Source organism: Acipenser ruthenus, chromosome 14 (assembly GCF_902713425.1).
Source record: "Acipenser ruthenus chromosome 14, fAciRut3.2 maternal haplotype, whole genome shotgun sequence".
Classification (NCBI taxonomy): domain Eukaryota; kingdom Metazoa; phylum Chordata; class Actinopteri; order Acipenseriformes; family Acipenseridae; genus Acipenser; species Acipenser ruthenus.
This window is the reverse complement of record NC_081202.1, coordinates 29747940-29760636: the sequence shown is the minus strand read 5'-3', so window position 1 is coordinate 29760636 and position 12697 is coordinate 29747940. Positions and strand designations below refer to the sequence as shown.

General features: G+C 39.5%; 1 protein-coding gene across 3 annotated transcripts; it reads right to left on the bottom strand.

Annotated features, from left to right (window-relative positions):
* Window positions 1-938: 938 nt before the first annotated feature.
* Window positions 939-8231, bottom strand: LOC117419419 (uncharacterized). Of its 3 annotated transcripts, none has more exons than XR_004547259.3 (4): window positions 4248-8231; window positions 2762-3416; window positions 2143-2291; window positions 939-1484 (listed from the first exon to the last, which is right to left on the bottom strand). XR_004547259.3 is itself a non-coding variant. In XM_034032150.3 (4 exons), the coding sequence occupies exons 1-4, from the start codon at window positions 4508-4510 to the stop codon at window positions 1251-1253; spliced, it is 738 nt and encodes a 245-aa protein (XP_033888041.2). In that variant the 5' UTR covers window positions 4511-8231; the 3' UTR covers window positions 939-1250. The 3 variants fall into 3 exon arrangements, 1 of the variants encoding a protein (XP_033888041.2); XM_034032150.3 differs by having other exon boundaries at window positions 3325-3416; XR_009307288.1 differs by lacking the exon at window positions 2762-3416.
* Window positions 8232-12697: the final 4466 nt, after the last annotated feature.

Genomic DNA, 12697 nt, shown 5'->3' with positions numbered 1-12697 from the left:
TTTAATAAATATGCTGACCACAGTAGCGTTCAGCTTCACCCGCCCATCCATTGTTTTGTTTCTGGTACTTCCTGGTCCGTGACGTCACCACACACGGTCACACACACACACACACACACACACACACACACACACACACACACACACACACACACACATATATATATATATATATATATATATATATATACACACACACACACACATTTATTAAAATAGCATTTGAAGCTACTTTACTCAAATTAAAACGTGCTTCCAAAATGTATCCTTAATGAAACGTTTTGCTTTTACCTTGTTTTCGGTCTTAAACTAATAAAAAGAGTTGGCACATTTGAAACAGGCCTGTGAAATCCCCTTCTAATAATTACCAGACTTAAAAACCTTGGCAGATATCCTAACAAGGGCTACATTTTAACTACATTCAATTCATCCAAATACACAGCATGCGTTGCGTGTTTTGTAGCTCGAATTGCAGAGGTGCATTATAATTTCAAGAGAATTCCCTGGAACGGATTCAGATTGTTCTGTAGTGAGATGTTGGCTGATAAGAGCACATCCCTCCAGACTTAATCATCTGTCACTCGAGTTGAGAGAGATGTTTGATAAAAGAAGAGACTGAAATGGGTTGCACCTTTCGGTTCCCAAATGTAAAAGGCTGGAGCTAGCAGGCTCTAGCTGGCACAGCATGGTAGTGCACAAACTTCTCATAACCCTCACATTTTAGTACTGTAGTTTCAACATTGAATCAATTTGCTTTCTCTGTGCTTGAGAGCCCTGTGCTTATTGGCAGGGGGTGTTAACTTAACTTAACCTAATGGTAGAACAAGCTAATTTTCCTCCCAAAGTACCACCTTTCACAAAGAATTACTGTCTATTTTGATTTTATTTGAAGCTTTGAAACATCAACATTCTATTTTCTTTTGAGAAAATAACTGGTGTAAACTTAGAACTGGGACTTTGTGCATATAGTCCAGAAAGTGTTATTGTGAAAAAACATTGAGTTGCATGGAAACTGAAAACCAGTTAGACAGGAAAGAATTTGTGAATGATATCTTTATCAATCTGGAAGAAGCAATCCGGGTGTTGTACAAGTCATTTTACTGTTCTGATTTACTTTAGACTAAAGCAGGAATTTCAAAACAAAGAATGTGATTTCAGTTAGCAGCCTGGCCTCCTATTACAAAGGTGGTGAAGAACCTAGCGCTGTGAATTACACAAACAGTATATTAAAAACGAGGCACTGTGGTCTGTCATATTCCCACACATGTTCTCAATAAGTCCTCAAATGTTTCAGGTCTCCGGATGAGCCTCCACTGGTCCTGGTCAATGAGGATCTCAGCGGGTCTTGGTCTCATGTTGTAGTTGGAGGCCGCACTGGCACAGTAGGCCCCGACATCACAAATAACCAGCCCTGAGCCCTCCAGGGGCAAGGTTAGCAGGCGATCCTTGGCAAGGAAGTCAGCTGATTCACAGACAGGACCAACCTGCAGAAATTAAAGACTTCTTTTAATTCTAATCACATTAATGGGAAGCTTGTATATTGGGTTACCCTAGCATAACAGGTGAGGTAAGGCCTGATATATTACAAGTGGAAGAGTTATGATGTATGTAGGCCTGTCTTCACAAGAGGAGGAAAGGCTCTTTGATTACTAAGATTAATTTAATTGGGAATTGTACATTGATAAAGTAATTTACTCTAAATGGGCAAACATATCAAGAGTATTAATAACAGGTAAAGAAAAAGTATATTGCGTCATGTCCCCAAAAAAACCTATTAGCAGCAACGGCACTTATAGTATCACTGAGAGTGTAGATCTCACACTCAGAATGTCACTGACAAAGAATTCTGACTGTTTAAACCACAACACAATCTTGCACATATTAGTATGACAGACCAGCAAAGAAAATGCAAGAAATACACTCTCAACTTGATTAGAGGTAGCCATTGAACACTTCTAAACATACACTTGAGAGATTATGATGTGATACTGCTGAGAATATTTATTTTCTTCAACAGTGTGACACCACAGTTGACTGGAATCAGCAGATATCTCGACAATACATATATCACGCCTGTTGTGGAAAAACGCAATATTCAGCTATACAGTAGAATAGGCATATCTGGGATTATCTGGCCCTTACAATGTCGAGCAGTGTTTTGTCTCCATGTCCAGTGTCTGCTGTGTAGTCCAGCAGATCCACGTGGTGGTAAGCTGAGTAGAGGCTTGGTCTGATCACTTCTGTCATGGAACCACAAAGGTCTTGGAGGGGGACGATTTGACACCAAGAACCTGAAAGAGATAAATAGCTGGACTAAAACTTTTTTTTCAGTCAGTCTTTATTTTAAAAGAGATATAGCTAAATTAATTAGTAATGAATGAATTCCATAACCCTTGCCTGTCATACACTTTCATTGGCTATGTAGTATCCCATGTGTGCTTTTAAAAGAATCGTTTTTTAACAAAATTTTGATTATAAAAAATGATATCTGATAAAATTCAAATTAAAGAACGCTCTCAGTTTTCATTCCTTACTTCCAGGTAGTTACTTATATTTCCTAAATCATTACTCTCAGCATTGTCTTCAGAGTCAGAAGTAGATGGTTGGCTCATGACAGGTGCTTAAGGGGTTAAGGGCACAGCCCCCCAGGCGGAAATTGTCTGTGAGGGGCTGGGGTTTTAACAGGTTAAATAAATCATTTTTTAAAGATGGTGATCTATCCAGCAAAAGTTTAAATGTTATTTATTTCTTTTAAATTCACCTTGGTAACTAGAATTGCAGTGTTTCCAATTACTGAGCGACCTGGTTCCAGAATAATTTGCATTTTCTCTCCTTTCAGTTTCTTCTGTATTTCCGCAATCAGTTTTGCAGGAGTTGGGACAGCCCCACCTTCTCTTTTATAATTTATTGACAGACCCCCTCCAACATTTATACACCTGATACTGTCAAATCCTTTCCCTCTCAGCTCTTGGGTTTTCTGCAGCAGGTAGGTGCACATTGAAGCTATGACCCCCAAATCATCAATGGTTGAGCCCAAGTGACAGTGCAGACCAATGACTTCCACACAGGGGCTGGATTGAACCATTTCTACTACGGTGGATAAATGCTGGTCTATTATACCAAATTTAGACAACTGGAGGCCGGTAGTGTTATAAGGGTGGACGTTGGGGTCAATGTCGGGATTTAACCTTAGCAGAACTCTAGCAGTTTTGTGTAGTTTCTTGGCAACCTCTAAAATATGTGCTGCATCAAACTGGGAGTCAATGTTTTGCATGCAGCCCTGCCTGATGGCATATTCTATTTCTTCCATTGTTTTCCCATTACCATTGTACAGAATATTGGAAGGGGGAAAACCAGCCTGCATTGCAATCTGCATTTCAAACCCACTGACAGTTGTTGCACCACATCCAGAAGAACTGAAAAAGTCAAAACACAAGACATGATATCAAATTGAAATGTATATTTCACTTCAAAACACTGTCAATCGATTTATAGATCTCAAACGTGCACTTTCGAAAGAAACATGTAAACTGATTTTAAAACATGCCATCTGGTACTACAGTAGGTAAAAGAAAGTGTAAAGTTGTTTGTCTTGTCCCCAAGGAAATCTGTTAAGTTGCGCTTCCTAAGATTTCTTTGGGTTTAAAGCATCTTACTGGCTGCAGAGTATGTCAGTCAATAGGGGAAAATCTACTTCGTTACTGGCAGGAAAGAAAGAAGAGGCGGGGACAATTTCACTCTCCAGGTGAAATTACTATGAAAATCAAGACATGCAAACAGAGGTTTCTTTAACCTAGTGTAGTTCCAGATATCATATTTTCAAATGAAACTATGTTTGCAGATACATACATTTGTTTCAAAACTATCCCTTTAAGAACTGTTTAGTACATGGACATGCATGGTATGGAAAATGCATGGAATTATTTTGTTAGCTACAATCACATAAATGCAATGGTAGCACAAGGACTGCAATGGTATGAGTTTGCCATTGATAGAATGGTACCATTGGTGTTAACATTTTCATATTCTGACACAATGGTATACATTGACCAATGAGAGCATTCATTCTAGTGCCATGGCATCAAATCCAACTTTATTTACACAGTATAGGAATTACACTTCTGCTACCAGTCACAAGACAATCTCAAGCACATGAACTGCACTTCAGGAGCCATTGGAATAGAGGAATACATTTGAACCCAATCTTACCGCTTACATATTAAATATCATTGTGGTATTATTATTACCTGATTATTCTGAGCAGCTCCAAGTTTCTGTTTGCCTTCACTGAGTAGTACAGCTTGTGCTCCAGGCCAGATTGGTTCAAGGCAGTGCAGTAGTCGCTGATATTCTTCTGCAGCTGTGCTTTGCTATAGACATAAAAGGGCGATTTGTAGAGTCTCTCAACTGTTGGCTGTAAGTCTTTGATGTTGACACTTTCACAGTATAGCCTGCCAGATCGAAAGCAGAATTCCGATCCCTGAAGCAGCTTCTCTTTGGCAGCCTCCATTGTGTGCCACTCCTGCCCAGATTCTGATATCTGACCACTATGAATTACAGTAACTGTTTGCCAGTCAAGTTAGTTATTAACAGAACAGGTGATTAGCAGCAGTGTGGAGTAGTGGTTAGGGCTCTGGACTCTTGACAGGAGGGTTGTGGGTTCAATCCCAGGTGGGGGACACTGCTGCTCTACCCTTGAGCAAGGTACTTTACCTAAATTGCTCCAGTAAAAACACAACTGTATAAATGGGTAATTGTATGTAAAAATAATGTAATTGTATGTAAAAATAATGTGTAAAAAATAATGTAATTGTATGTAAAAATAATGTGATATCTTGTAACAATTGTAAGTCGCCCTGGATAAGGGCGTCTGCTAAGAAATAAATAATAATAATTAGTAATAAATTGATACTGGGTAGTTGTTTTTCAGGGAAAGTACACACTGAGCATTATGAAATAGACTAAAATCTTTAAAATGTAAAAATTAAACAGACAGTTGGTAAATCTTTATGATACTGCATCTATAACCCAGTTCAAGCTGGATGTGCTTTCAAACAAATTGGCCTGATTTATTTTCATTTTAGCAAACTATTGTATAAAGATAAGATATGCAAGTGTAATAAACATGCCGAACACGGAAATATTTTTACTGCCAACACATTCATTCTTATTGCACTTTGATCTGCTGCAGTCAAAAATGTAGGTCTCTAATGTGCAGTTTTAAAAGAAAAAAATGTTTTAGCAAACATGTATTTTCATTTTAAAACTTGACATCTGATACTGCACTAGATGCTTTTAGACTATGCTTTTCCTGGGTTTGCCAATGGTGACATTCTGATAATATCAATTTAGTTATTATTAAAATCCAGTTAATAACACTCTCATTTAACAGTCTTACACCAGACTTAATATTACTTTGGGAAATAAAAGCATAACATTTACATGTAATTAAGTTCTATACAGTAAAGTATAGCACACCCAAGACAGAACATTGTATATGTTTACTTATGTATTTTTAATTATTATAGGTACAATGCATTAGACTGTATATTGAAAATAAATGTTATCACTAATGAATAATTTTATAACCAATGCAATAACTAGTACATTACTTGAGTGCCAAAGCAAAAAAAGCATAATTTTGTGTTTCATTATTCCAAATACCATCAGCAATGCCATATAATTGTGTTCACCTCATTGCTGTTTGGTTGTAATGTTGTGCAGTGTGTTGTGCACATTTATACCCCTTTCAGATGCTAACTGTCCATGTTGGGACATTCAGACGCAAGATGGCTCAATATCGAAAGGTCTGAATGCACACAGGTTCCACTGTCAGCAGTGCCATGATGGCTCAATATGGAAACGTCTGAACGACCTCATCCTAGACCTGAGCCCCGGCCTCTCCCCTCCTCAATCTGTCTCTGGGCCCCTTCTCAGAGCATTCCCTGCGTACCTGCTCCGAGTCTCCTGCATGGAGTACTAAGTGGGCCAAGCATTCAAGACAGGCACAGGACTTCACAGACTTAAAGGACCAAATGACCCAAGTCCTAGAGTATTTGGCCAAGCAGCAGTCTCGAACCCCTGCTTCGGCCCCGGCTCTGCCGATAACACCTACCTCGGAACTGACTCCGCCTTTACCAATGATCACCCTGGATGCTTCAGAACCAGACCTGGCTGTGGCCGAGGAAGACCAGGATGCAATATCAATTGCGGCCTCCTGAGACAGTAGTCCATTCCCTCAGGATGAGGAGGAAGGAGACACCCAAGAGCTGACCTTTGAGACGGGTCCCAGCTCCAAGATAACCTTGGACGCTGGGCTCCCCCCTCTTCAAAGCTCGATCCCGGCACTTGTACAGCGGGCCTCCAAGTTCCTGTAGGTACCTTGGACGGCAGCACCCGAACCGCACTGGTCGGTCTTTAGGACGTGGTGAAACGGGCAGCTCCGCCGGCTTCCTTAGAAGGTACAGGGATGTTAGACTTGGTGGAATTCCCACCAGTGGACTCGACCATCGCGCCCCTGGTACGAGCCTCTCCAGTAGGGGGTTTACCCAAAGACCCTGCATGCCCTAATGGTCAATGCAGGGTAACAGAGACCCTCTTAAAAGAGGCCTATACGGCTGGCCAACACGGCAGGCTTCTTGACAGTGTACTTAGATGGTATACTGCAGTCGGCACCCCTCCCTGATCCGATGACTTCAGAGCTGTGCCTAGTTTCAAGCACACTGCTCCAGATCTCTGGCTTCCAAGGGCAAGCCCTGGGCCGGAGCTTTGGCTGTCCCAAGCAAGAGTCCCCGATGAGGACAAGTCTGCGTTGCTTGAAACACCAATATCCCCTGGCCATACTTTCGGCCCAACTGTGGAGAAAATACTGCAATGTTCCCACCGAGAACGCAAGGCATCTCGGCAGATAGCCTCAATGCTCCCTTCCCGTACTCTGGTATGGGAGAGAATGAGACGCTGATGGTCCCGATCCCCACTGCCCCACGTGACGACCTGAGGCACCGTCTTCAGGCTTCTGTGGAAGCTAATAGCCGGGCCCACTCGCAACAACGGGAGAGCACCAGACATGGGATCCCAATGCAACAGCGCTCCTGGAGGCAGTTCCAATGCCACCCCAGGCAGCGGGCCCCATCCCAGCCTCAACAGCCCCAGCAGGGCCCCTGAAGGCTTGCAGCCTCAGACCCAATCCTTCACACAACACCAGCTACAGCATTGGCACACTCGCACCTCAGACAATTGGGTGCTCACCACTGTATACACCAGTTACGTGCTTCAGTTCCGCACAGGTCCTCCTCCCTTTCGAGGGATCATGGTTACATCCTTGAGCGACCCTCTCCAGGTCTCGGCAAGCAAGAAGTAGTGGCATTACTTCTCAAGCAAGCCATCCACCTCATAGAACCCACCTCCCAAGAGGAGGGGTTCTACTCAAGATATTTTTTGGTGCCAAAGAAGGATGGCGGCCTTCACCCCATCCTAGACCTGAGACACCTCAATGGGTTCTTAAGGGAGAGGAGGGTCCAAATTGTCACACACCATCACATTCTCCAGTCTGTCCGGCCAGCTCTTTGTCTGTCATGGTGTAAGGACCCAGGATCAGGCCCTCTCAAAGCAGCGTCTGTATCACTGGATTGTGGACACAGTTTCGACTGAATTTACTAATCCCGGCCTAACCCCACCTGGGCGGGTGGCCGTGCACTCTACCAGAGGAGTGGTTACATCATGGGCCCTCTTCAGAGGAGCTTCATTGACTGACATTTGTACTGCGGCTTTGATGAGCTACTCTGCATTCTTTCACCAGGTTCAACTGAATTAATGCGGTAGATCCCTCTATGCCTTCATTAGGCACAAGGATCCTTAAGGTTGCACGCTCGCACCACTAACTGTGGTTTTGCGGTCTCGAGACATCCCTCGTCTGCTGTCTCCGCTCACTCTCCCTCGCGGTGGCTTTGGTATACTTTTCCCAAAAGTGTTGTGGTTCCCTGAAAGAAAAGATGACTACCAACCTGCAAGGTCACATTGGTCACTTTCGTGGATTTGATGTAAAAGAGGAAGTTTTTTCCCTCGGGAGGCAGGACCAAGGATGTCATTCCCCGGAGGGGCCTATCGGCAGCTCTGACATAAAATGCTCAGTGAATACTATATCCCAAAAATATTGTTGGTGGTCGTCTTCTCTTCTCTTTCGTGCGAAAGAATCTACTGAGGCCTATTTTAAAGATCTAATTAATGGAGGATCTACATATCATCACCCCCCCCCCCCCCCCCCCCTTTCCCATGATACCTGCTGGTGTTTTCCCCCAGTCTGGGTGATTTATTAGCCTCTTTTTAAAATCACGGAATACAATGAAAATACAAAGAGGCCCACTTATAGAGCTATCCTGGAAGTATTCAAATAGTCTGAAGGAATCTTGGATATGTGAAGGTTACTATTTTTAACTATGAGGTGTTTTCCCCTTGTGCTTGCATACATGTACATGTTCAGAAATAATGATCAGATCAGGTCTTGTCAACTCCCCTGGGAGACATAACTTGTATTTCGGTCAAAAGTAAGGAAGCTATGAATGTATTTAATAATGTATTGAGGAGAGAGCTAAAACAAGAATGGGGGTTTTGAAAGCTCATCTTGGTATTATTGCTTTTACTGTTGAGTCCTTAAACTGAAATGTTAGGGGAATGTGTTATCCCAGCTGAAAATAACTACAATTAATAATTTGCTGGTGAGCAATTTGTGAATTAGAGCACACATTTACTAACTTTGGTTTCTATACAAAACTGGTAATTGAAAAATAGCACAGCCCGCAGTACTGATAACTTGATCACTTAAGACATCAATACATGTATTTGTATAAATATATGAAAAACAAGTATATTTACTAAAAATGAACATCAGGTACAGTTCTTGAATCAGTATTGGGTAAGTTACTTTTAAAAAGCAATTAGTTACAGTTACAAGTTGCTTGAAAAGTAACTTAATACATTGAAAAAAAGACTAGTTACAGTTACAATAAATAGTTTAGGCACAGTTTACATTTTACAGAGATGGATGATCCAGCTATGGAATTCATTTGTTCCTTCCTGTAACAAAATGTTCCATCAAGATGATATGAAAAGTGTGTTCGTGTGTAAGTAAGGTTTGACTTGCACTGAAGCTTTCTGATCATCATGTTATGCATTATACATAGTCTTTGTATAGTTATTTTTTCACATAAAATGTAATGGTTACCTACATTTGGTTACCTGTCTCAAAAAGGAACCGTTCTAGTTACAAGTTACTGAAAAATGCAATCAGATTACAGTAATGTGTTTTTTTAACCACTAGGACCAACCATCCTTGGCCTGCTTCAAACAACATCTGGAACTTATCATGAATGTTACTTGAATACATTCAAAATTTAAACTCATTAAAAGAAAAAACCCTACTTACACGTAGACGCCAGGTGAACCAAATTTAGGTTACTACGACAAATGGAAAATTAAAATAAAATATGAATCGTGTTTTTTGGTATTACTACAGGTGTTTGTGCAACATTTCCAAGGGCAACTTTCTATGTCAACAAACTAATAATTGTATATTTAATTCTTCTTGATGCTTTTTTGTGTATTTTTATTTCAAATACAGAGCATTCCTTATTATATCCGTCATTAATATCTGTATAGCTCTTACTTGCCGCACAATTGGTCTAGAAGCTTTGGTATTTGGTTCAGTTAAATTGGTGCTTCTGGTCAAGTTTCTCAAAGTCTGTGTATTTCATTAAAGGACTCCATGCGTCTTTCTATCTACTCATGTCGCCTGAATCGCTGTAGGGTGAGGAGGTTGCAGAAGTCTTGGATTCCCCGTCGCTGTTGCTCTCTGTTCTCTGCGAGGGACTTGAAGAGCTGGAAATCTGTTTTTCTTTACTTGACGACGAACCTGATGCATGAAGATCCAGCAAGCCTTGGAGGTGTTTTATGTAGTTAATTGCCGCTCTCAGGGTCTCGACTTTGCTAAGTCGTTTGTCCTCTAACTCCTGCGGCAGATGCTCCCGAAGCCGCGAGTAGCCCTCGTTGACACAACGAACCCTTTGCCTTTCTCTTTCGTTGCGTTTCCGGATGAAAGCCGGTTCGAATGAGTAGTCGTAGACCCCGAGGTGACCGGTAAATGGCATGTATGAAAGTGTCCTCGAGTATCCGGGACTGAAAGCCTGCTCGAGGTAGGATGGTTCAAAATGAAATGGCACCCTAAATGTCTCTGCCAATGGTACCCCAGGGTGGTCCATTGGTAAACCGACTGACATGGATCTTGGGTATTGAATACGTTCTGATAAAGATGCCGGTTGATCAGCAGCCATTCTTTAACTTCAGAACGCTTCTATGCCCAAACTGTTTTTTAGCCCAAAGTCGTTTGCTTTTCAGATCTTTACTCAATAAAAAAATTCAAATAAAAAAATGTTTATGGCTGCAGACAGTGTCTTTAACAAGGTAGGGGGATATACAATTGCCCCATTAAATGTCAACAGCAAATCCAGTGCATCAATGGTACCTAAGCATTTCTTATGATGTTGCTGTGTTCAAAAGAGGTTTTTCTTTTTTTCCAGTTCATGAAAGGAACCCAAAAAGAACAGGACTAATCACTTGAGATCTCAGGCAAAACCAGAAGGCCAAAAAATATTATTAGCTTTACTTAATGTTTTAATCCACAATAGCTTTTGAAGTTGTTTTTATCTCTTGAGTAGTAAGGTGAGTAATCTTCTAAGTGACAGCATTAGAGGTCTTGCACGACAGATCTTCTAGGGATGAGACATATTATTGCCTCCAAGAAATGAGTCATTTATATCCAGTACTTGTTTATGGCAATGCATTTCTTCAAAAGGAAAAGCACAAGGTCTTAGATTGGATTGAACCACTAAAAAAAAACCCAAAAAAACTTAAATGGTCCAATCCAATAGTTCAGTGGCTTGGAAAATCTTAGAATCAATCAAAATAATGCAGCTTCAAATAGGAAGAGCTAAGGAAAAAACATAACGATATTTAGATTTTACATTTCCATTTACAAAAACAAAAAACACACATAACATGGACAGCCCCAGGGTGCGCTGGATTAAATGGACAAGGTTTTTATTTTTTTTATTTATTTACTTTAAGGTTCTAAAGCTGTTAATGCTGCAAGAGAGTAGCTACCTTGGCACACTTTAAAAAAAAATGTCTTGGTATAAAAACCTTAATCAAATATCAACAATATTTCTCTACTTGCAATTTGTACATTTTATATGAAAAAAACCACAGGAGCTGTGTTAAGAAATGTTGCAAGCTTTATTTGTGTTTCTAAATTAGTTCCATTTTAAACCTGTAATTTTTAGTTATTGCTGAATTACTTTATTATACAAATATAATGTTATTTTTTTCAGTTCTAAATATATACGTTATTTGTTTATATTTCAAAACTACGTATTATGCAGTATTTTAAAAATCATTACGAGCCATTTATTTTAGAAAAAGTCTGTTCGTAAATGATTTATTTGTAATATTGCAGCACTTTAGAAAATATTGTATAAAAAGAGATTCGGTGATATTTAAAAATACAATTTCATTTAACTTTGACTTAAAGTGAAAAACAATAAAATATGATATCATCATCTTGGACTGGAGATAATTTAGTAATTTATTTGTTTTAAACATTAAAATCCTCACGAATTGAAATTAAAGTTTAAGCTGAAGTCATAACGATTTCAAAAGCCGCTTCAAGTAATGTTTTGTTTCGTATGCTGGTTAGATAACACATTTTTACTAGTCCAGCAATTTCGCAGTGCAGGAATATGCATACCATTTATACAGTAATCAACATTTCAAAAATGAATTCAAGAGACAAAGCATTTGTTTTTAATATATAAATCAGGACAATTAAATGTTATTGCAAATATCTCACCAAATTGTTTAAAACTGTTTTTAAGAAATGTGTGGTGCTGATTTTTTGTCACATTTGATTTTCTAAATAAATAAAATCCATATTTGTTTTTTTCTTAAAGATATAATGAGTTTTTAGAACATTTCTAGCTTCAGTTTATAACACTGGATAAGCACCCACTCTTAAATAAAGCACAACTGTACTTTATTTGATTATATTTTAGCCTAATTTAGCTAAATATGTAAAGTACAAATATATAATTTTGATATATAATTAATTTATATTTCTTGTTCATACCCTTATAAAAGTGTTCTACCGTATGCCATTGTAAAAAATCCTATATATATATATATATATATATATATATATATATATATATAGCTCAAAGAGTCATAGCAATGTGTCATAGCACTGTTGTACATTCCCAGTACACTATAGAAATGGAAGTGTATAACTACAAAAATACCGTGGTCAACTTTTGCAAAGGACAACATTTAGAATAATAAGATAAAAGTGACTTCTCGTGACTGGTGCACAGTAAGGTATTCTAAAAGTGTCAGCTTCACTTACCTTGGATCGCTCTCCATTCTAGTATCTCCTACATTATTGACAGCCAAATTTCAAATAAGGTTTGCAGTTAGTTATTGTGTATCTCATTCAGAAAGCAAAAAGAGCCCTTTGACTGTTCAAGCGTTGGTTTAAGAAAAGCTGTATCTCGACACTCAGGACCTTTAAGTGCTTCTGCAGAGAATCTCTACTGCAGGGAATTTGAAAATCTCAAGGGAGGAGAGTAGTTGTTTGTCTGTCAGGGTTTTGTTT